This window comes from Physella acuta, unplaced genomic scaffold (assembly GCF_028476545.2).
Source record: "Physella acuta isolate Inbredline_101_S28 unplaced genomic scaffold, ASM2847654v3 ptg000360l, whole genome shotgun sequence".
NCBI classification, from domain to species: Eukaryota; Metazoa; Mollusca; class Gastropoda; family Physidae; genus Physella; species Physella acuta.
The window spans coordinates 144,009-169,883 of NW_026731879.1; the positions used below are offsets into that span (position 1 = coordinate 144,009).

Here is a 25,875-nt window from a genome sequence, read left to right on the forward strand (position 1 = left end):
AGTGACCCAAATGTTGACTAGTGACCCAAATGTTGACTAGTGACCCAAATGTTGACTAATGACCCAAATGTTGACTAGTGACCCAAATGTTGACTAATGACCCAAATGTTGACTAGTGACCCAAATGTTGACTAGTGACCCAAATGTTGACCAATGACCCAAATGTTGACCTGTGACCCAAATGTTGACTAGTGACCCAAATGTTGACTAGTTATCTAAATGTTGACCATATTTTTACTATGATATCGCCCACGTAACTGACATTCCTCTACAAAACAGAAAGAAAACAAAACTCATTAATTCTCAGGACAAATTTTAATCAGATTTTCATCAAATCATTTCTTCAAATAAAAATAGTGAACAGTGTGTTAATGAAAATAAAAATACAACAAGAATCCTGTATGATTAACGTCTTAAAAAATGTAATTAACTTCAACATATTTACATAATCTTGTTTGAAACTGCACTGTTATCTACACGACGATATAATCTTATGTGCGGGCAGACCTGTATGATGGTGGCCAAATCTTGTTTGCAGGCAGGTGGTGGCCAAATCTTGTTTGCAGGCAGATGATGGCCAAATCTTGTTTGCAGGCAGATGGTGGCCAAATCTTGTTTGCAGGCAGATGATGGCCAAATCTTGTTTGCAGGCAGATGGTGGCCAAATCTTGTTTGCAGGCAGATGGTGGCCAAATCTTGTTTGCAGGCAGGTGGTGGCCAAATCTTGTTTGCAGGCAGATGATGGCCAAATCTTGTTTGCAGGCAGATGGTGGCCAAATCTTGTTTGCAGGCAGATGATGGCCAAATCTTGTTTGCAGGCAGATGGTGGCCAAATCTTGTTTGCAGGCGGATGGTGGCCAAATCTTATTTGTAGGCAGATGGTGGCCAAATCTTATTTGCAGGCAGATGGTGGCCAAATCTTATTTGCAGGCAGATGGTGGCCAAATCTTGTTTGCAGGCGGATGGTGGCCAAATCTTATTTGCAGGCGGATGGTGGCCAAATCTTATTTGCAGGCAGATGGTGGCCAAATCTTGTTTGCAGGTAGAGGGTGGCCGAATCTTGTTTGCAGGTAGACCTGTATGATGGTGGCCAAATCTTGTTTGCAGGCAGATGGTGGCCAAATCTTGTTTGCAGGCGGATGGTGGCCAAATCTTGTTTGCAGGCATATGGTGGCCAAATCTTGTTTGCAGGCAGATGGTGGCCAAATCTTGTTTGCAGGCAGATGGTGGCCAAATCTTGTTAGCAGGCAGAGGGTGGCCAAATCTTTTTTTGCAGGCAGAGGGTGGCCAAATCTTGTTTGCAGGCAGATGGTGGCCAAATCATATTTGCAGGCAGATGGTGGCCAAATCTTGTTTGCAGGCAGATGGTGGCCAAATCTTGTTTGCAGGCAGATGGTGGCCAAATCATATTTGCAGGCAGATGGTGGCCAAATCTTATTTGCAGGCAGATGGTGGCCAAATCTTATTTGCAGGCAGATGGTGGCCAAATCTTGTTTGCAGGCGGATGGTGGCCAAATCTTATTTGCAGGCAGATGGTGGCCAAATCTTGTTTGCAGGTAGAGGGTGGCCGAATCTTGTTTGCAGGTAGACCTGTATGATGGTGGCCAAATCTTGTTTGCAGGCAGATGGTGGCCAAATCTTGTTTGCAGGCGGGTGGTGGCCAAATCTTGTTTGCAGGCAGATGGTGGCCAAATCTTGTTTGCAGGCAGATGGTGGCCAAATCTTATTTGCAGGCAGATGGTGGCCAAATCTTGTTTGCAGGCAGATGGTGGCCAAATCTTGTTTGCAGGCAGATGGTGGCCAAATCTTATTTGCAGGCAGATGGTGGCCAAATCTTGTTTGCAGGCAGATGGTGGCCAAATCTTGTTTGCAGGCAGATGGTGGCCAAATCTTGTTTGCAGGCAGATGGTGGCCAAATCTTATTTGCAGGCAGATGGTGGCCAAATCTTGTTTGCAGGCGGATGGTGGCCAAATCTTATTTGCAGGCAGATGGTGGCCAAATCTTGTTTGCAGGTAGAGGGTGGCCGAATCTTGTTTGCAGGTAGACCTGTATGATGGTGGCCAAATCTTGTTTGCAGGCAGATGGTGGCCAAATCTTGTTTGCAGGCGGGTGGTGGCCAAATCTTGTTTGCAGGCAGATGGTGGCCAAATCTTATTTGCAGGCAGATGGTGGCCAAATCTTGTTTGCAGGCAGATGGTGGCCAAATCTTGTTTGCAGGCAGATGGTGGCCAAATCTTGTTTGCAGGCAGATGGTGGCCAAATCTTGTTTGCAGGCAGAGGGTGGCCAAATCTTAAGTTCTATGGAGCTGCTCATGTTGCTTGTTTGAAACTGATCGAGTTTGCGGGAATTAATTAATTAATTAATTGGTGTTAATCACTAATTGTTAGATACCTTGCCCTGTGGTATCACGGTCCCCTGGATATAGTCTACATATATCTGACGGAGCCAAACCGTCAGGTTAATCGAACCCCCCCCCCCCCCCCCCCCCCCACCCCACACCTCAGGCTCAAGCCATATTTCATTAGCCGCCGCTACGGTAGCGAACTGTGGCACATCAATATCTGCCCACGACTGAATAGGTGTGGGGTGAGGAAGGTAAACAGTGGGGTAACGAGCGCCCCCCCCCCCACACACACACACTCACACACACACACACACACACACACATGCCCCGGGCTGGGCTGTACTCATACTTTGGCGTCGAGAATTTGGTCAGACAGCAATTATACTCGCTTTTGTTGGGGGACTATACGGTGATGATTGTCTGATGATTGTCTGATGATTGTATAATGATTGTATGATGATTGTATGGTGATTATCTGATGATTTATGATTTCAGATGATTGTCTGATGATTGTCTGATGATTGTTTGATGATTGTCTGAGGATTGTATGATGATTGTATGATGATTGTATGATAATTGTCTGATGATTGTCTGATGATTGTCTGATGATTGTCTGATGATTGTATGATGATTGTCTGATGATTGTCTGATGATTGATGATTGTCTGATGATTGTCTGAAGATTGTCTGATGATTGTCTGATGATTGTCTGGGGATTGTCTGAGGATTGTGCAACCAATGATCGTGCAACAAATGATTGTACAACAAATAATTTTGCAACTAATGATTGTGATTGTTTAGTTAGTGGGAGCTCTGACAAGAACATGCTGATAGCAGATTCCATTGTCAGGAAAAAAGGTCACAGGAAAAAGTCACAGGAAAAAGTCACAGGAAAAAGTCACAGGAAAAAGGTCACAAATGTTTATTTACATGAATTGGTTAATCATTTTATATATCAAATATTCAGAAAATGCAAAACGAAAAACTCATTGCATCAATAGTTCAACCACCTGTACTGTCAACATTTATCACGTTCATTACAAAGCCTATGATCAAAACAAAAGGCCGACACGGCACAAAGGCTGTCAACAACAGACTATACGGACCAACAAGGCCGACACGGTACAAAGGCTGTCAACAACAGACTATACGGACCGACAAGGTCAACTGATTAGAATCCAACCAAGGAAATACGGCAAAAACCAGGCAAAACACAATGATGTGCCTAAATTTCTGTTATAATTAATTTTTTTAAAGTACCATCTGACCGCTACCACCGTACACTACCATCTGACCTGAATATGAATGTGGCAGCAATTAAACGTCCGCTAGTTGTGAGAGAATCTAGACCAGACATATGATAACACCTCACTAACATATTAAAAGTGTGAGAGAATCTAGACCAGACATATGACAACACCACACTAACATATTAAACGTGTGAGAGAATCTAGACCAGACATATGACAACACAACACTAACATTAAAAGTGTGAGAGAATCTAGACCAGACATATGACAACAGCACACTAACATATTAAACGCTGGGTCGGTGAAAACAATATTTTCCATTCAGCGCTACTTGCACGCCAATGAGGAGGGGGGGGGGGCTTTGATCAACAATATTAGACAGCCACGGAGGGAGCGGAGAAAAACAATTTGACATCGATTGCTACATGGTGGTTGCTGTGGTGATGTTTGGACGGCTGACGTTGGGGGTGTAATATCTAGACGGTTGATGTTGTTTGATGTTTGGACGGTTTACTTTCATATGATGGCTAGACGGCTGAATTTATGTGTTATATGGACGGCTGAAGTTGTGTGATGTATTGACGGCTGAAGTTTAGCTAAGTCTCCCTCCACCCTTTTCTTATCACTGAAGTTTTGACAAGATGTACCATGATGTACCATGATGTACCATGATGTACCATGATGAACCATGATGTACCATGATGTACCATGATGTACCATGATGTACCATGATGTACCATGATGTACCATGATGTACCATAGTGTACCATGATGTACCTAGATGTACAAGGATTTACCATGATGTACCTTGATGTACCATGATGTACCATGATGTACCACGATGTACCAAGATGTACCATGATGTACCATGGTGTATCATGATGTACCATGATGTACCATGATGTACCATGATGTACCATGATGTACCGTGATGTATCGTGATGTACCGTGATGTACCGTGATGTACCATGATGTACCATGATGTACCATGATGTACCATGATGTACCATGATGTACCATGATGTACCATGATGTACCACGATTTACCATGATGTACCATGATGTACCATGATGTACCATGATGTACCATGATGTACCAAGATGTACCATGATGTACCATGATGTACCATGATGTACCAAGATGTACCATGATGTACCATGATGTACCGTGATGTACCATGATGTACAATTATGTACAAGGATTTACCATGATGTACCTTGATGTACCATGATGTACCATGATGTACCAAGATGTACCATGATGTACCATGATGTATCATGATGTACAATGATGCACAATGATGTACCATGATGTACCATGATGTACAATGATGTACCATGATGTACCATGATGTACCAAGATGTACCAAGATGTACCGTGATGTATCATGATGTACCATGATGTACCATGATGTACCATGATGTACCAAGATGTACCATGATGTACCGTGATGTACCGTGATGTACCGTGATGTACCATGATGTACCATGATGTACCATGATGTACCATGATGTACCATGATGTACCATGATGTACCATGATGTACCATGATTTACCATGATGTACCATGATGTACCATGATGTACCATGATGTACTATGATGTACCATGATGTACAATGATGTACCATGGTCTTTCATCTAGCCGTGGTCTGTCGTCTGCATTCATCAGTTGAAACGCTCGTCACGTGCGTTTCTTGGCGGATGGGTGGCGGGGGGGGGGGGGGAAACTACCGTGGGAATTGATCTGGGCAAGACAATTAAAAATTTAATTTATAAATTTAATTAAACCATTTGTTTTTAGTTCGGGAAATTTTAATGCTCGTCTGTTGCTAGAGAGTGGGGCGGAGGGTGTTCTGTAGGTGGTGGGGGGGGGGGGGGAGGAAGGACAGGGAGGTAAGCCAGTTTGATCCACCAGAACATTCGATTTTTTAATGCGCGATTTCAATTACAACAAGGGAATTAACTTTTTGTTTCAAATTAATTTGATTTAAAAAAACCAAAAACACATGGTCTTAAAATTTTAATATCAAACCAAAAAAAACGTGTTATGTCTAGGCGGGATTGTGACATTGACATTTTTGTTTGGGTGTCCGTGAGCTAACAGCCACTTCAGTCTCGTGGTACAATGTTTGAGTAGCTCTCGGTAGAGTGGAGTTTATATTGGCTAACCTCAGACTGACCTGTGGCTACCATCAGACTGACCTGTGGCTACCATCAGACTGACCTGTGGCTACCATCAGACTGACCTGTGGCTACCATCAGACTGACCTGTGGCTACCATCAGACTGACCTGTGGCTACCATCAGACTGACCTGTGGCTACCATCAGACTGACCTGTGGCTAACCTCAGACTGACCTATGGCTACCATTAGAGTGGAGACTACAGGACATATTTGTCCGGCATCAATTCAATTTTTCCGTGACGTCACAGACGAAACCAGCCAATCAGCTGTCACGCGAACAGCTGGACCAGATCTGACAAGTGTCACGTGGTCTTGTCACACTGTCACATCGACGTTACAATCTATGACTCCGAGAGTCATAGGATAGACACTGACGTTACAATCTATGACTCCGAGAGTCATAGGATAGACACTGACGTTACAATCTATGACTCCTAGATTCATAGGATAGTCACTGACGTTACAATCTATGACTCCTAGATTCATAGGATAGACACTGATGCTACAATCTATGACTCCGAGAGTCATAGGATAGGCACTGACGCTACAATCTATGACTCCTAGATTCATAGGAAAGACACTGACGCTACAATCTATGACTCCTAGATTCATAGGATAGACACTGACGCTACAATCTATGACTCGTAGATTCATAGGATAGACACTGACGCTACAATCTATGACTCCGAGAGTCATAACATAGACACTGACTCTACAATCTATGACTCCGAGAGTCATAGGCTAGTCACTCACGCTAGCGACTTTATTCTACAACAGTTACGTATTCTAAAACTTTTCTAGAGCGAATTGGATGGGGGGGGGGGGGGTGGTGAGTTATGGCTGACTCATAGCTTCAGCTAGCCAGTTTCTCCAGGTCTGTATGACTCCTTTCCTGACTCCTTTCCTGACTCCTTTCCTGACTCCTTTCCTGACTCCTCTCCTGACTCCTCTCCTATTGATTCTCTCTACAGTTACTGTGGTGACGATGTGCGTCAGTCTGTTAAAGATTGCTATTTTCTGCAGACATACAATTAGCGATTGGGAAAGCGCATCACTATGGTGTAGGTCATGGGGAGGGGGGGGGTATCGACCTCCAACTGGTAAAATTGTCTCCAGCTAGTCTGTTGAAGATTGTCAGGTAAACAATAGAAAGTCTCCAGCTAGTCAGGTAAACAAGTCTCCAGCTAGTCAGGTCAACAATAGAACGTCTCCAGCTAGTCAGGTAAACAATAGAACGTCTCCAGCTAGTCAGGTAAACAAGTCTCCAGCTAGTCAGGTAAACAATAGAACGTCTCCAGCTAGTCAGGTAAACAATAGAACGTCTCCAGCTAGTCAGGTAAACAAGTCTTTTTTTCGGGTTAACAGTCAGTTGCCCTAGCCATTGACCACGCCGCCCCAACAGCCGCTGGCTTGTAGTTGTATCAACATTGGTTCGACGCTTCAAGTTGGCGCCTACCACACTTCAAACACAACTAAATGCTGATGGTGCAACCCACATGTGCTCACACACCCACACGACCCACACACACACGCCACACACAGCCACACACAGCCACACGTACCGTCATATTTAGCCAGCGGGGCGCTCGGCAAACACCAAATCAATATCAGTAATAATAGATCTGGCTTGATGCTAAGTCGTTAGCTACAGCCACTCACAGCTAGACTTGACTCGCGGTATCGATACCATGAAGTGACTCAGGGAATCGATACCTTGTCTTTGAAACTCTGGGTTTCACTAGAGCACCAGAGGCTTTATAATTATCTTATAATGATAATAACACGTCGATTTCAGGGTGGTGCATAGCTGCTGGGGGGGGGGGGGGGGCAGGTCATGTGACCTCCGCGGCGCAGAGGTGGTGGGATATAGGTCGGTGATCGATATCTTGCTGTACAAGAGTCAGGGGAGTCACGGAGTCAGGGGAGTCACGGAGTCAGGAGAGTCACGGAGTCAGGGGAGTCACGGAGTCAGGGAAGTCAGGGGAGTCACGGAGTCAGGGGAGTCACGGAGTCAGGGGAGTCACGGAGTCAGGGATGTCAGGGGAGTCACGGAGTCAGGGATGTCAGGGGAGTCAAGAAGTCAGGGGAGTCATGGAGTCAGGAGAGTCACGGAGTAAGGGGAGTCACGGAGTCAGGGAGTCAGGGAAGTCAGGGAGTCACGGAGTCAGGGGAGTCACGGAGTCAGGAGAGTCACGGAGTCAGGGGAGTCACGGAGTCATTTACTAATATAGTGGAGTCACACTCAGATGATCTATTGATAGAGCGGGTCACTGAGTCAGCAGATATTTTGAAGAAGTGTAGAACTAGTTCCGGTCACTGCAAGTGTCACGGAGTAGCTAAACAGTTCAAACATGTCAGGCAGCTAATGACACATGCCTGACATATGTCAGATGACATTTTGTTTATTTGTTGCTAGAACTGTGGCATCTAAGTAGTTGACATTTGAAAGCATGACAACCACCGACTTCAAGGCATTTGGTGAGAATCTTCACAGCGTCAAAACACAGTTCAATTCATTCCAGCCCAACAATCTATTTATAGAACTTTGTTTAATTCAGCAGCGTGTTGGAGACTTACTTTATATAGCTGTCTTTGGTCACTGTTAGATCGATGAATTGTGATTGTGTTTTCGATGATCGATTTGACTCTAACTGCAACAATGGCCGCCAAAAAAAAAACAACGGCCATCAATAAATACAATGGCCATGTAACATGACCGCCAACAAAAAGGTCTCAGCGACTTGTGTTTCTAGATTTGTCACCAGCATCCCGTGATATCTCGCACTAGACGGTTAAACGGACCTTCAGCTAGACCCGAGGTTAAGCATAGACCCGAGGATTAACCTACCCAGCAATTCGCCCTGACAGAAAAATGTGTCGACATGACCCACTTAAAGCTAAAATGAAAATCGAATGTCGCAATCCATTTCAGAAATGGTGTGGCTGTTTTTTTGGGGCGTCACCTCAGTAGAAGCTGAAGAAGATTTGTGAGGGGGGAGCACAAACGTACCGGGCCATTAATCCACATCTACTCCCAGCCAGCCGTCAGACGCTAATGGCCGCGTCTAAAAGCCGGTGGCCAATCCCATTAGCGGGATGCTGGGGTCAGCACCAAGATATTATAATGAATGGCCGGACACTTTGGACCAGAGAGGTCTGAGCGCGACCACCTGACCATGCTGGACCACTCTGTCTTACTCAAAGTCGCGGACTCCGGCTTAAGGGCCGTTTAATGTTTGGGTGACAGTCCAAGATGGATGGGGTGGGGATCTTTCTTCCAGAACTTTCTCACAAGTTTCCAGAACTTTAGAAACATTTATTTTATAAGACTGCTTGATGCTAGAATCTTCCTGTCCAGTCATCTATAGAATCTTCCTGTCATCTATAGAATCTTCCTGTCATCTATAGAATCTTCCTGTCATCTATAGAATCTTCCTGTCCTGTCATCTATAGAATCTTCCTGTCCTGTCATCTATAGAATCTTCCTGTCCTGTCTATAGAATCTTCCTGTCCTGTCTATAGAATCTTCCTGTCATCTATAGAATCTTCCTGTCATCTATAGAATCTTCCTGTCGTGTCATCTATAGAATCTTCCTGTCATCTATAGAATCTTCCTGTCCTGTCATCTATAGAATCTTCCTGTCATCTATAGAATCTTCCTGTCATCTATAGAATCTTCCTGTCCTGTCATCTATAGAATCTTCCTGTCATCTATAGAATCTTCCTGTCCTGTCATCTATAGAATCTTCCTGTCATCTATAGAATCTTCCTGTCCTCTCATCTATAGAATCTTCCTGTCCTGTCATCTATAGAATCTTCCTGTCATCTATAGAATCTTCCTGTCATGTCATCTATAGAATCTTCCTGTCCTGTCATCTATAGAATCTTCCTGTCCTGTCATCTATAGAATCTTCCTGTCCTGTCATCTATAGAATCTTCCTGTCCTGTCTATAGAATCTTCCTGTCCTGTCATCTATAGAATCTTCCTGTCCTGTCATCTATAGAATCTTCCTGTCCTGTCATCTATAGAATCTTCCTGTCCTGTCATCTATAGAATCTTCCTGTCCTGTCATCTATAGAATCTTCCTGTCATCTATAGAATCTTCCTGACCTGTCATCTATAGAATCTTACTGTCATCTATAGAATCTTCCTGTAATCTATAGAATCTTCCTGTCATCTATAGAATCTTCCTGTCGTGTCATCTATAGAATCTTCCTGTCCTGTCATTTATAGAATCTTCCTGTCATCTATAGAATCTTCCTGTCATCTATAGAATCTTCCTGTCGTGTCATCTATAGAATCTTCCTGTCCTGTCATCTATAGAATCTTCCTGTCCTGTCATCTATAGAATCTTCCTGTCATCTATAGAATCTTCCTGTCGTGTCATCTATAGAATCTTCCTGTCCTGTCATCTATAGAATCTTCCTGTCATCTATAGAATCTTCCTGTCATCTATAGAATCTTCCTGTCCTGTCATCTATAGAATCTTCCTGTCATCTATAGAATCTTCCTGTCATCTATAGAATCTTCCTGACCTGTCATCTATAGAATCTTCCTGTCCTGTCATCTATAGAATCTTCCTGTCCTGTCATCTATAGAATCTTCCTGTCCTGTCATCTATAGAATCTTCCTGTCCTGTCATCTATAGAATCTTCCTGTCCTGTCATCTATAGAATCTTCCTGTCATCTATAGAATCTTCCTGTCATCTATAGAATCTTCCTGACCTGTCATCTATAGAATCTTCCTGTCCTGTCATCTATAGAATCTTCCTGTCCTGTCATCTATAGAATTTTCCTGACCTGTCATCTATAGAATCTTCCTGTCATCTATAGAATCTTCCTGTCCTGTCATCTATAGAATCTTCCTGTCCTGTCATCTATAGAATCTTCCTGTCCTGTCATCTATAGAATCTTCCTGTCCTCTCATCTATAGAATCTTCCTGTCCTGTCATCTATAAAACCTTCCTGTCATCTATAGAATCTTCCTGTCCTGTCATCTATAGAATCTTCCTGTCATCTATAGAATCTTCCTGTCATCTATAGAATCTTCCTGACCTGTCATCTATAGAATCTTCCTGTCCTGTCATCTATAGAATCTTCCTGTCCTGTCATCTATAGAATCTTCCTGTCATCTATAGAATCTTCCTGTCATCTATAGAATCTTCCTGTCCGGTCATCTATAGAATCTTCCTGTCCTGTCATCTATAGAATCTTCCTGTCATCTATAGAATCTTCCTGTCCTGTCATCTATAGAATCTTCCTGTCCTGTCATCTATAGAATCTTCCTGTCCTGTCATCTATAGAATCTTCCTGTCCTCTCATCTATAGAATCTTCCTGTCCTGTCATCTATAAAACCTTCCTGTCATCTATAGAATCTTCCTGTCCTGTCATCTATAGAATCTTCCTGTCCTGTCATCTATAGAATCTTTCTGTCCTGTCATCTATAGAATCTTCCTGTGTAAAAGCCTCACAAAAACATGACGAACATTTTTTCTATTCCAACTAAAAGAAAAACCTGAATTCAAAATTTTCAGACAAAAAAAAACGTAAAATAAATGTTAACAATGTAGATCTGGCTTACAGAAAAAAATAGGTGGATTAAATGAAAGAATCGTGTCATGTAACAATGTAACAATGTCACAATGTCACAATGTCACAATGTCACAATGTTACAATTGTTACAATGTCACAATGTCACAATGTTACAATATCATTGAGTTAAGGTTAGATGATTGAGTTAAGGTCAGGACAATATGATTGGGTTAAGGTCAGGACAATATGATTGGGTTAAGCTCCCGAGTGCTGACATCTCTTGTGTAGGACGACGGTTCCAGAGTTTAGAACATCAGGATGATGTTGACGGTTGATGGAGAAGATGGATGGTGTACTCACAGCTGTGGAGTATGGGGTGGAATATGGGGGTGGAGTATGGCATGGAGTATGGGGTGGAGTATGGGGTTGGAGCATGTATTGGGTATAGCATGGTTTGGGTGGAGCATACAGGAATATTCCACCTCCTGTAGGGAACCCAACCCCCCATCCCACCCCTTTACGAGAGACCTATCCTCCCCAGAGGGTGAACTATAACTGACAAAACAATTACAGAAGACTTAGTCACATGCTGGGGTACCACAACAGCCGAATTGTACCAGCCCTACTGTACCAGGCCAACAGGCCAACAGTACCTGGCCAACTGTACCAGGCCAACTGTACCTGGCCAACAGTACCAGGCCAACTGTACCTGGCCAACTGTACCAGGCCAACTGTACCAGGCCAACTGTAATAGGCCAACTGTACCAGGCCAACTGTACCAGGCCAACTGTACCAGGCCAACTGTACCAGGCCAACTGTAATAGGCCAACTGTACCTGGCCAACTGTACCTGGCCAACAGTACCTGGCCAACTGTACCAGGCCAACTGTACCTGGCCAACTGTACCAGGCCAACTGTACCAGGCCAACTGTACCAGGCCAACTGTACCAGGCCAACTGTACCAGGCCAACTGTACCTGGCCAACTGTACCAGGCCAACTGTACCAGGCCAACTGTACCAGGCCAACTGTACCAGGCCAACTGTACCAGGCCAACTGTACCAGGCCAACTGTACCTGGCCAACTGTATCTGGCCAACTGTACCAGGCCAACTGTACCAGGCCAACTGTACCAGGCCAACTGTACCAGGCCAACTGTACCTGGCCAACTGTACCAGGCCAACTGTACCAGGCCAACTGTACCAGGCCAACTGTAATAGGCCAACTGTACCTGGCCAACTGTACCAGGCCAACTGTACCAGGCCAACTGTACCAGGCCAACTGTACCTGGCCAACTGTACCTGGCCAACAGTACCTGGCCAACTGTACCTGGCCAACTGTACCAGGCCAACTGTACCAGGCCAACTGTACCAGGCCAACTGTAATAGGCCAACTGTACCTGGCCAACTGTACCAGGCCAACTGTACCAGGCCAACTGTAATAGGCCAACTGTACCTGGCCAACTGTACCTGGCCAACAGTACCTGGCCAACTGTACCAGGCCAACTGTACCAGGCCAACTGTACCAGGCCAACTGTAATAGGCCAACTGTACCTGGCCAACTGTACCAGGCCAACTGTACCAGGCCAACTGTACCTGGCCAACTGTATCTGGCCAACTGTACCAGGCCAACTGTACCAGGCCAACTGTACCAGGCCAACTGTACCTGGCCAACTGTACCTGGCCAACTGTACCAGGCCAACTGTACCAGGCCAACTGTACCAGGCCAACTGTAATAGGCCAACTGTACCTGGCCAACTGTACCTGGCCAACAGTACCAGGCCAACTGTACCTGGCCAACTGTATCTGGCCAACTGTACCAGGCCAACTGTACCAGGCCAACTGTACCAGGCCAACTGTACCAGGCCAACTGTAATAGGCCAACTGTACCTGGCCAACTGTACCTGGCCAACTGTACCAGGCCAACTGTACCAGGCCAACTGTACCTGGCCAACTGTATCTGGCCAACTGTACCAGGCCAACTGTACCAGGCCAACTGTACCAGGCCAACTGTACCAGGCCAACTGTAATAGGCCAACTGTACCTGGCCAACTGTACCTGGCCAACTGTACCAGGCCAACTGTACCAGGCCAACTGTACCAGGCCAACTGTACCTGGCCAACTGTACCTGGCCAACTGTACCAGGCCAACTGTACCAGGCCAACTGTACCAGGCCAACTGTAATAGGCCAACTGTACCTGGCCAACTGTACCTGGCCAACAGTACCAGGCCAACTGTACCTGGCCAACTGTATCTGGCCAACTGTACCAGGCCAACTGTACCAGGCCAACTGTACCAGGCCAACTGTACCAGGCCAACTGTAATAGGCCAACTGTACCTGGCCAACTGTACCTGGCCAACTGTACCAGGCCAACTGTACCAGGCCAACTGTACCAGGCCAACTGTACCAGGCCAACTGTAATAGGCCAACTGTACCTGGCCAACTGTACCAGGCCAACAGGCTGACACACCGTACCAGTCCGACTCAACTGTACCGGTTAAATTGTACCAGATTGTACTACCAGACTCTACCAAAAGCGTCGATAGCGCGCGCTAACGAGGAATGTTTGGCGAACTGGATATTCCAGAAGTTTCTCTCAGCCCGGGCGTGTGTTGTAAATATCACTGACAGAGGTTGTAGATGTGACACCTAATCTGCCCCCCCCCCCCCCCTCGCCCCGGCACGAGCCAGGAGAGAAGATTCTCCCGTCGGCTTTGTTGCCGAGAAGCGCCTTAGTTCATTCGATCTGTTAGCGGGAGCCTACGGGAATACCCGTCTATAAAAATAGTTTCTCTAGGAATTAACACGGCATTGCATGCACGCACACACACACGCACACACGCACGCGTTCAAACCGAGAGTTCTCTCCCCTAGAAGTACGGAAAGGGGGGGGGGTACCTTGGCTGCAATAGGGCTATAGAAAAATATAAAAGTCTACGATAAAACCGCTGGTGTTTTGAGAAATCACAAAGAATAAAAAACAGCGCTACCATGAATAAGACTGAAACTAAATCCAACACTGATCAAAACCTTACGCCCACCTTTTTTATCAAACAACCAACCCCAACCCTTGCGTGTACGACGATCTACCCCCCCCCCCCCCTGCAATCAGCGTGGACACAGTTATGTAAACAATGCATACAGGTGATAGACTTTCCTCATTGGATGGACAATTTACCGTCATTGCCGCCAACTAGCAATCAATCTTGTTAGTAAAAATCATTCGGTGTACTATTAGAAGTTGTAAGAAAAAACGAAATTATGCAAATCTGAGTTTCAGCTATGGTTGACTGGTAAGTTGATCCGGTCCGGTACAACTGGTCCGGTACAGCTGGTCAGTACAACCGCTCCGGTACAACTGTAATGTGATCACTTCCTTGTGTCACAATCGGATCACGTGACACCACATTTGATGATCAACTTTGTTAGCTGGTGTCTGTATGTTGTTGATCAGATGTGTACCAAACATCAAGTTTAGTGCACTAGAACTAATTAATTCATCAGCACTAATTAATTCACTAGTACTAATTAATTCACCAGCACTAATAAATTCACTAGCACTAATTAATTCACTAGCGCTAACTTTCAAAGGCGTGGAATTTCTGAAAACATTTCAATGTCGTCACCAACACAATTTAGCTGGAAAGTATAAAGCTGTTTAGGTATAACTTGTTAGCTTTTGATTATGTATTCAAAGTTCAGAGGTCATGGCATGTACATCCCGTCTGGTTCCCGCTGGGCTACATTAGTACACACGTGGTCAGTGGCTACAGGGTAATTCATTAGTACACACGTGGTCAGTGGCTACAGGGTAATTCATTAGTACACACGTGGTCAGTGGCTACAGGGTAATTCATTAGTACACACTTGGTCAGTGGCTACAGGGTAATTCATTAGTACACACTTGGTCAGTGGCTACAGGGTAATTCATTAGTACACACTTGGTCAGTGGCTACAGGGTAATTCATTAGTACACATTTGGTCAGTGGCTACAGGGTAATTCATTAGTACACACTTGGTCAGTGGTTACAGGGTAATTTATTAGTACACACTTGGTCAGTGGCTACAAGGTAATTCATTAGTACACACTTGGTCAGTGGCTACAGGGTAATTCATTAGTACACACTTGGTCAGTGGCTACAGGGTAATTCATCAGTACACACTTGGTCAGTGGCTACAGGGTAATTCATTAGTACACACTTGGTCAGTGGCTACAGGGTAATTCATTAGTACACATTTGGTCAGTGGCTACAGGGTAATTCATTAGTACACACTTGGTCAGTAGCTACAGGGTAATTCATTAGTACACACTTGGTCAGTGGCTACAGGGTAATTCATTAGTACACACTTGGTCAGTGGCTACAGGGTAATTCATTAGTACACACTTGGTCAGTGGCTACAGGGTAATTCATTAGTACACATTTGGTCAGTGGCTACAGGGTAATTCATTAGTACACCTTTGGTCAGTGGCTACAGGGTAATTCATTAGTACACACTTGGTCAGTGGCTACAGGGTAATTCATTAGTACACACTTGGTCAGTGGCTACAGGGTAATTCATTAGTACACATTTGGTCAGTGGCTACAGGGTAATTCATTAGTACACATTTGGTCAGTGGCTACAGGGTAATTCATTAGTACACACTTGGTCAGTAGCTACAGGGTAATTCATTAGTACACACTTGGTCAGTGGCTACAGGGTAATTCATTAGTACACATTTGGTCAGTAGCTACAGGGTAATTCATTAGTACAACAGGGTAATTCATTAGTACACACTTGGTCAGTGGCTACAGGGTAATTCATTAGTACACATTTGGTCAGTAGCTACAGGGTAATTCATTAGTACACACTTGGTCAGTGGCTACAGGGTAATTCATTTGTACACACTTGGTAAGTAGCTACAGGGTAATTCATTAGTACACACTTGGTCAGTGGCTACAGGGTAATTCATTTGTACACACTTGGTAAGTAGCTACAGGGTAATTCATTAGTACACACTTGGTCATTAGCTACAGGGTAATTCATTATTACACACTTGGTCAGTAGCTACAGGGTAATTTATTAGTACACACTTGGTCAGTGGCTACAGGGTAATTCATTTGTACACACTTGGTAAGTAGCTACAGGGTAATTCATTAGTACACACTTGGTCATTAGCTACAGGGTAATTTATTAGTACACACTTGGTCATTAGCTACAGGGTAATTCATTAGTACACACGTGGTCAGGGTGGCTACAGGGTAATTCATTAGTACACACTTGGTCAGTGGCTACAGGGTAATTCATTAGTACACATTTGGTCAGTGGCTACAGGGTAATTCATTAGTACACACGTGGTCAGTGGCTACAGGGTAATTCATTAGTACACACGTGGTCAGTGGCTACAGGGTAATTCATTAGTACACACGTGGTCAGTGGCTACAGGGTAATTCATTAGTACACACTTGGTCAGTGGCTACAGGGTAATTCATTAGTACACACTTGGTCAGTGGCTACAGGGTAATTCATTAGTACACACTTGGTCAGTGGCTACAGGGTAATTCATTAGTACACATTTGGTCAGTGGCTACAGGGTAATTCATTAGTACACACTTGGTCAGTGGTTACAGGGTAATTTATTAGTACACACTTGGTCAGTGGCTACAAGGTAATTCATTAGTACACACTTGGTCAGTGGCTACAGGGTAATTCATTAGTACACACTTGGTCAGTGGCTACAGGGTAATTCATCAGTACACACTTGGTCAGTGGCTACAGGGTAATTCATTAGTACACACTTGGTCAGTGGCTACAGGGTAATTCATTAGTACACCTTTGGTCAGTGGCTACAGGGTAATTCATTAGTACACACTTGGTCAGTGGCTACAGGGTAATTCATTAGTACACACTTGGTCAGTGGCTACAGGGTAATTCATTAGTACACATTTGGTCAGTGGCTACAGGGTAATTCATTAGTACACATTTGGTCAGTGGCTACAGGGTAATTCATTAGTACACACTTGGTCAGTAGCTACAGGGTAATTCATTAGTACACACTTGGTCAGTGGCTACAGGGTAATTCATTAGTACACATTTGGTCAGTAGCTACAGGGTAATTCATTAGTACACACTTGGTCAGTGGCTACAGGGTAATTCATTAGTACACACTTGGTCAGTGGCTACAGGGTAATTCATTAGTACACATTTGGTCAGTAGCTACAGGGTAATTCATTAGTACACACTTGGTCAGTGGCTACAGGGTAATTCATTTGTACACACTTGGTAAGTAGCTACAGGGTAATTCATTAGTACACACTTGGTCAGTGGCTACAGGGTAATTCATTTGTACACACTTGGTAAGTAGCTACAGGGTAATTCATTAGTACACACTTGGTCATTAGCTACAGGGTAATTCATTATTACACACTTGGTCAGTAGCTACAGGGTAATTTATTAGTACACACTTGGTCAGTGGCTACAGGGTAATTCATTTGTACACACTTGGTAAGTAGCTACAGGGTAATTCATTAGTACACACTTGGTCATTAGCTACAGGGTAATTTATTAGTACACACTTGGTCATTAGCTACAGGGTAATTCATTAGTACACACGTGGTCAGGGTGGCTACAGGGTAATTCATTAGTACACACTTGGTCAGTGGCTACAGGGTAATTCATTAGTACACATTTGGTCAGTGGCTACAGGGTAATTCATTAGTACACACGTGGTCAGTGGCTACAGGGTAATTCATTAGTACACACGTGGTCAGTGGCTACAGGGTAATTCATTAGTACACACGTGGTCAGTGGCTACAGGGTAATTCATTAGTACACACTTGGTCAGTGGCTACAGGGTAATTCATTAGTACACACTTGGTCAGTGGCTACAGGGTAATTCATTAGTACACACTTGGTCAGTGGCTACAGGGTAATTCATTAGTACACATTTGGTCAGTGGCTACAGGGTAATTCATTAGTACACACTTGGTCAGTGGTTACAGGGTAATTTATTAGTACACACTTGGTCAGTGGCTACAAGGTAATTCATTAGTACACACTTGGTCAGTGGCTACAGGGTAATTCATTAGTACACACTTGGTCAGTGGCTACAGGGTAATTCATCAGTACACACTTGGTCAGTGGCTACAGGGTAATTCATTAGTACACACTTGGTCAGTGGCTACAGGGTAATTCATTAGTACACATTTGGTCAGTGGCTACAGGGTAATTCATTAGTACACACTTGGTCAGTAGCTACAGGGTAATTCATTAGTACACACTTGGTCAGTGGCTACAGGGTAATTCATTAGTACACACTTGGTCAGTGGCTACAGGGTAATTCATTAGTACACACTTGGTCAGTGGCTACAGGGTAATTCATTAGTACACATTTGGTCAGTGGCTACAGGGTAATTCATTAGTACACCTTTGGTCAGTGGCTACAGGGTAATTCATTAGTACACACTTGGTCAGTGGCTACAGGGTAATTCATTAGTACACACTTGGTCAGTGGCTACAGGGTAATTCATTAGTACACATTTGGTCAGTGGCTACAGGGTAATTCATTAGTACACATTTGGTCAGTGGCTACAGGGTAATTCATTAGTACACACTTGGTCAGTAGCTACAGGGTAATTCATTAGTACACACTTGGTCAGTGGCTACAGGGTAATTCATTAGTACACATTTGGTCAGTAGCTACAGGGTAATTCATTAGTACACACTTGGTCAGTGGCTACAGGGTAATTCATTAGTACACACTTGGTCAGTGGCTACAGGGTAATTCATTAGTACACATTTGGTCAGTAGCTACAGGGTAATTCATTAGTACACACTTGGTCAGTGGCTACAGGGTAATTCATTTGTACACACTTGGTAAGTAGCTACAGGGTAATTCATTAGTACACACTTGGTCAGTGGCTACAGGGTAATTCATTTGTACACACTTGGTAAGTAGCTACAGGGTAATTCATTAGTACACACTTGGTCATTAGCTACAGGGTAATTCATTATTACACACTTGGTCAGTAGCTACAGGGTAATTTATTAGTACACACTTGGTCAGTGGCTACAGGGTAATTCATTTGTACACACTTGGTAAGTAGCTACAGGGTAATTCATTAGTACACACTTGGTCATTAGCTACAGGGTAATTTATTAGTACACACTTGGTCATTAGCTACAGGGTAATTCATTAGTACACACGTGGTCAGGGTGGCTACAGGGTAATTCATTAGTACACACTTGGTCAGTAGCTACAGGGTAATTCATTAGTACACATTTGGTCAGTAGCTACAGGGTAATTCATTAGTACACACTTGGTCAGTGGCTACAGGGTAATTCATTAGTACACATTTGGTCAGTAGCTACAGGGTAATTCATTTGTACACACTTGGTAAGTAGCTACAGGGTAATTCATTAGTACACACTTGGTCATTAGCTACAGGGTAATTTATTAGTACACACTTGGTCATTAGCTACAGGGTAATTTATTAGTACACAGTTGGTCAGTGGCTACAGGGTAATTCATTAGCACACACTTGGTAAGTAGCTACAGGGTAATTCATTAGTACACACTTGGTCAGTGGCTACAGGGTAATTCATTAGTACACACTTGGTAAGTAGCTACAGGGTAATTCATTAGTACACATTTGGTCAGTGGCTACAGGGTAATTCATTAGTACACATTTGGTCAGTGGCTACAGGGTAATTCATTTGTACACACTTGGTAAGTAGCTACAGGGTAATTCATTAGTACACATTTGGTCAGTGGCTACAGGGTAATTCATTAGTACACATTTGGTCAGTGGCTACAGGGTAATTCATTAGTACACATCTGGTCAGTGGCTACAGGGTAATTCATTAGTACACATTTGGTCAGTGGCTACAGGGTAATTCATTAGTACACATTTGGTCAGTGGCTACAGGGTAATTCATTAGTACACACTTGGTCAGTGGCTACAGGGTAATTTATTAGTACACACTTGGTCATTAGCTACAGGGTAATTCATTAGTACACACTTGGTCAGTGGCTACAGGGTAATTTATTAGTACACACTTGGTCATTAGCTACAGGGTAATTGATTAGTACACACTTGGTCAGTGGCTACAGGGTAATTCATTAGTACACATTTGGTCAGTGGCTACAGGGTAATTCATTAGTACACACTTGGTCAGTAGCTACAGGGTAATTCATTAGTACAAACTTGGTCAGTGGCTACAGGGTAATTCATTAGTACACATTTGGTCAGTGGCTACAGGGTAATTCATTAGTACACACTTGGTCAGTGGCTACAGGGTAATTCATTAGTACACACTTGGTCAGTGGCTACAGGGTAATTCATTAGTACACATTTGGTCAGTGGCTACAGGGTAATTCATTAGTACACACTTGGTCAGTGGCTACAGGGTAATTCATTTGTACACATTTGGTCAGTGGCTACAGGGTAATTCATTAGTACACACTTGGTCAGTGGCTACAGGGTAATTCATTAGTACACACTTGGTCAGTGGCTACAGGGTAATTCATTAGTACACACTTGGGCAGTGGCTACAGGGTAATTCATTAGTACACACTTGGTCAGTGGCTACAGGGTAATTCATTAGTACACACTTGGTCAGTGGCTACAGGGTAATTCATTAGTACACACTTGGTCAGTGGCTACAGGGTAATTCATTAGTACACACTTGGTCAGTGGCTACAGGGTAATTTATTAGTACACACTTGGTCAGTGGCTACAGGGTAATTCATTAGTACACACTTGGTCAGTGGCTACAGGGTAATTCATTAGTACAAACTTGGTCAGTGCCTACAGGGTAATTTATTAGTACACACTTGGTCAGTGGCTACAGGGTAATTCATTAGTACACACTTGGTCAGTGGCTACAGGGTAATTCATTAGTACACACTTGGTCAGTGGCTACAGGGTAATTCATTAGTACACACTTGGTCAGTGGCTACAGGGTAATTCATTTGTACACATTTGGTCAGTGGCTACAGGGTAATTCATTAGTACACACTTGGTCAGTGGCTACAGGGTAATTCATTAGTACACACTTGGTCAGTGGCTACAGGGTAATTCATTAGTACACATTTGGTCAGTGGCTACAGGGTAATTCATTAGTACACACTTGGTCAGTGGCTACAGGGTAATTCATTTGTACACATTTGGTCAGTGGCTACAGGGTAATTCATTAGTACACACTTGGTCAGTGGCTACAGGGTAATTCATTAGTACACACTTGGTCAGTGGCTACAGGGTAATTCATTAGTACACACTTGGTCAGTGGCTACAGGGTAATTCATTAGTACACACTTGGTCAGTGGCTACAGGGTAATTCATTAGTACACACTTGGTCAGTGGCTACAGGGTAATTTATTAGTACACACTTGGTCAGTGGCTACAGGGTAATTCATTAGTACACACTTGGTCAGTGGCTACAGGGTAATTCATTAGTACAAACTTGGTCAGTGCCTACAGGGTAATTTATTAGTACACACTTGGTCAGTGGCTACAGGGTAATTCATTAGTACACACTTGGTCAGTGGCTACAGGGTAATTCATTAGTACACACTTGGTCAGTGGCTACAGGGTAATTCATTAGTACACACTTGGTCAGTGGCTACAGGGTAATTCATTAGTACACACTTGGTCAGTGGCTACAGGGTAATTTATTAGTACACACTTGGTCAGTGGCTACAGGGTAATTCATTAGTACACACTTGGTCAGTGGCTACAGGGTAATTCATTAGTACACACTTGGTCAGTGGCTACAGGGTAATTTATGTGAGGTTTTTAAGTTAGCGATGTCTCGTACTCGTCCAAATACAGACAAGGTGAAGGTCAGTTGGCTAGCCTAATGTCAACAAGGTGAAGGACATTTAGCCAGCCTAATGTCATCAAGGTGAAGGTCAGTTGGCTATCCTAATGTCAACAAGGTGAAGGACATTTAGCTTGCCGCGTGTCATCAAGGTGAAGGTCAGTTGGCTATCCTAATGTCATCAAGGTGAAGGTCAGTTGGCTAGCCTGATGTCATCAAGGTGAAGGACATTTTGCTTGCCGTGTGTCATCAAGGTGAAGGACATTTAGCTTGCCGCGTGTCATACAAGAGAAGAACACTTAATCAGACGTTAACAAGAATTTCCACACGCAATGGCGACATCTCTTTTAAATAGTTCAAGAAGAAAGTACTCGATAAATAATTTCTCGCCGTGGCAATCAGTGAATCGTGACAGCCAACTGTAGTCGATAAGGTCGCCAATCGTGACAGCCAACTGTAGTCGATAAGGTCGCGCATTCGTGTAGTGAAGCTGGCAGACTTGGTCGTTTGTTTCTGATGCTGTGACATATCGTGACACTGTCAGCTGACAGATGCCCATGTGACATGTCATGACACTGCCAGCTGACAGCTGACCCTAGATAGACACATTCTCCTGTAATATGAGCGAGCTGTTTTTTTTTACCTGTATCTGGAACTCAAAGAAAACACAGCAGTGGTGACCTGGGTCTGGTCTGTGGTGACCTGGGTCTGTGGTGACCTGGGTCAGTGGTGACCTGGGTCTGGTCTGTGGTGACCTGGGTCTGTGGTGACCTGGGTCTGTGGTGACCTGGGTCAGTGGTGACCTGGGTCTGTGGTGACCTGGGTCTGGTCTGTGGTGACCTGGGTCTGTGGTGACCTGGGTCTGGTCTGTGGTGACCTGGGTCTGTGGTGATCTGGGTCTGTGGTGACCTGGGTCTGTGGTGACCTGGGTCTGTGGTGACCTGGGTCTTGTCTGTGGTGACCTGGGTCTTGTCTGTGGTGACCTGGGTCTGTGGTGACCTGGGTCAGTGGTGACCTGGGTCTGTGGTGACCTGGGTCTGTGGTGACCTGGGTCAGTGGTGACCTGGGTCTGTGGTGACCTGGGTCAGTGGTGACCTGGGTCTGTGGTGACCTGGGTCTGTGGTGACCTGGGTCTGTGGTGACCTGGGTCTGTGGTGACCTGGGTCTGTGGTGACCTGGGTCTGTGGTGACCTGGGTCTGTGGTGACCTGGGTCTGTGGTGACCTGGATATGTGATAGAGTGGATACCGCATCCAGGCTATCCTTTATCCAGTTCTGTTCTAACGCACATGTGACGTCATAAATATCCACAATTTCTCCATTTGGATTGAAGTCAACTTTCTCGATTACCCAGCGCTTTGAGTGACGTGTACACAAGAAAATGGCCGAGTCAACACTTCAGGCCGTTATCTGCGCCATCTGCGCGCAGTTGTCGACATGTCGTATATCACGGGCTGCTACCACGTGACGAGTTGTACCACGTGATACCCGGGTTATCTAGCCTAGAGCGGCGACGTTACCGAGAAACCAAATCCCAATCAGCAGACGATGACGGGCGGGGTTGTCCGGCAGATGGGGGTGGGTCTGATCGGTCATCGATAATTGTAATTAACCGTTTGTGTGGCGGCCAATCAGACTCAAACACAATACAGTGTGGGGAGATGTGTGGGGTGGTAGAGGCGTGAAGTGTGTGGGGTGTGAAATGTGTGGGGTGGGAAATGTGTGGGGTGTGAAATGTGTGGGGTGGATGATGTGGGTAGGAGATTTTGTGAGAAAACAATTTATTGGCCACGGAGATTAGTGCCAGTGGAAGCCAAGTGGTGCAGTAATTACAGCCTCGTTCTGACGTGGATCTGTAAGCCTGGTAATTACTTAAGTAAGTGCTCATGACACGCTTTGCGAGCGGGCTCTAGCGGGGTAGGACATCAGTATTTGTAGGACTTTAGTCTAGGTCTAGTGCAGAACATCAGCAGTAGGAGTAATCTTCCGTTACTCACCATCATGCATCTGTACCACGTGGTACCCGTCCATCATGCATCTGTACCACGTGGTACCCGTCCATCTTTGATGTGCTCAGGAATCGGTCTCAGTAGACAGGTGAAATACCTGAACAAAAAGTAGTTCACTCCCTCATCCCTGGGTTCGTGGGATCCCCAACATGATCCCTCTCAAATGATGAGCTAGGTCATGGGGTCATCAACACGATCCCTCTCAAATGATGAGCTAGGTCATGGGGTCACCAACACGATCCCTCTCAAATGATGAGCTAGGTCATGGGGTCACCAACACGATCCCTCTCAAATGATGAGCTAGGTCATGGGGTCCCCAACACGACCCCTCTCAAATGATCAGCTAGGTCATGGGGTCATCAACACGATCCCTCTCAAATGATGAGCTAGGTCATGGGGTCCCCAACACGACCCCTCTCAAATGATGAGCTAGGTCATGGGGTCCCCAACACGACCCCTCTCAAATGATCAGCTAGGTCATGGGGTCCCCAACACGATCCCTCTCAAATGATGAGCTAGGTCATGGGGTCACCAACACGATCCCTCTCAAATGATGAGCTAGGTCATGGGGTCACCAACACGACCCCTCTCAAATGATCAGCTAGGTCATGGGGTCACCAACACGATCCCTCTCAATTGATACGTTAAAAGCCGAAAAGGTCGCCGCCGCCAGGATTTAATTAGCACTGAAAACATTTTTAGAACGCTGTGTTTTTTGACGACCTAACTAACGACTTCACAACGTTACCCTTCCAATTCTACCCCCCCCCCCTATAGCCATTCTCACACACCAGCCGACCCCCTCCCCCCACCTCCAGAAGGTAAATTCATCTGTCGCCAGGTTCGAGCATATGATCTTTCCTGTGTGGGGTAGGTGAGATCTCACCTGAAGTGTGTGGGTGAGTTATCTCACCTGTGTGGGTGAGTTATCTCACCTGTGTGGGTGAGTTATCTCACCTGTGTGGGTGAGTTATATCACCTGAAGTGTGTGGGTGAGTTATTTCACCTGTGTGGGTGAATTATCTTAGCTGTGTGTGTGTGTGTTATCTCACCTGAAGTGTGTGTTATCTCACCTGAAGTGTGAATAAAATGACGAGACATTTCATGAAGTTCCCAGTTACATAAATATCCTAGTGAGGTAATCCCAGCAACATGTGTACAGGAATAAAATTGTAATTAGTATCTAATTAAATTGTAATTAAAATATAATTACGATTAATTTGGTCAGCTGGACTGGCATGATTTTGTCGATCTGATGTAGGCTACACCAAGTAGCCACAGACTAGCCATATAGGGTAGCCACAGACTAGACATGTAGCCACAGACTAGACATGTAGGGTAGCCACAGACTAGACATGTAGGGTAGCCACAGACTAGACATGTAGGGTAGCCACAGACTAGACATGTAGGGTAGCCACAGACTAGACATGTAGCCACAGACTAGCCATGTAGGGTAGCCACAGACTAGCCATGTAGGGTAGCCACAGACTAGCCATGTAGGGTAGCCACAGACTAGACATGTAGGGTAGCCACAGAATAGCCATGTAGGGTAGCCACAGACTAGCCATGTAGGGTAGCCACAGACTAGACATGTAGGGTAGCCACAGACTAGACATGTAGGGTAGCCACAGACTAGAAATGTAGGGTAGCCACATACTAGACATGTAGGGTAGCCACAGAATAGCCATGTAGGGTAGCCACAGACTAGACATGTAGGGTAGCCACAGACTAGCCATGTAGGGTAGCCACAGACTAGA

General features: G+C 44.8%; 1 protein-coding gene across 1 annotated transcript; it reads right to left on the reverse strand.

The window, feature by feature from the left end:
* Positions 1-22,902: 22,902 nt before the first annotated feature.
* On the reverse strand, positions 22,903-24,140 carry LOC131941381 (proteoglycan 4-like). The gene is made up of 2 exons (XM_059300625.1): positions 24,107-24,140; positions 22,903-23,333 (listed from the first exon to the last, which is right to left on the reverse strand). Exons 1-2 carry the CDS (start codon positions 24,138-24,140, stop codon positions 22,903-22,905), a joined length of 465 nt encoding a protein of 154 aa, XP_059156608.1.
* Positions 24,141-25,875: the final 1,735 nt, after the last annotated feature.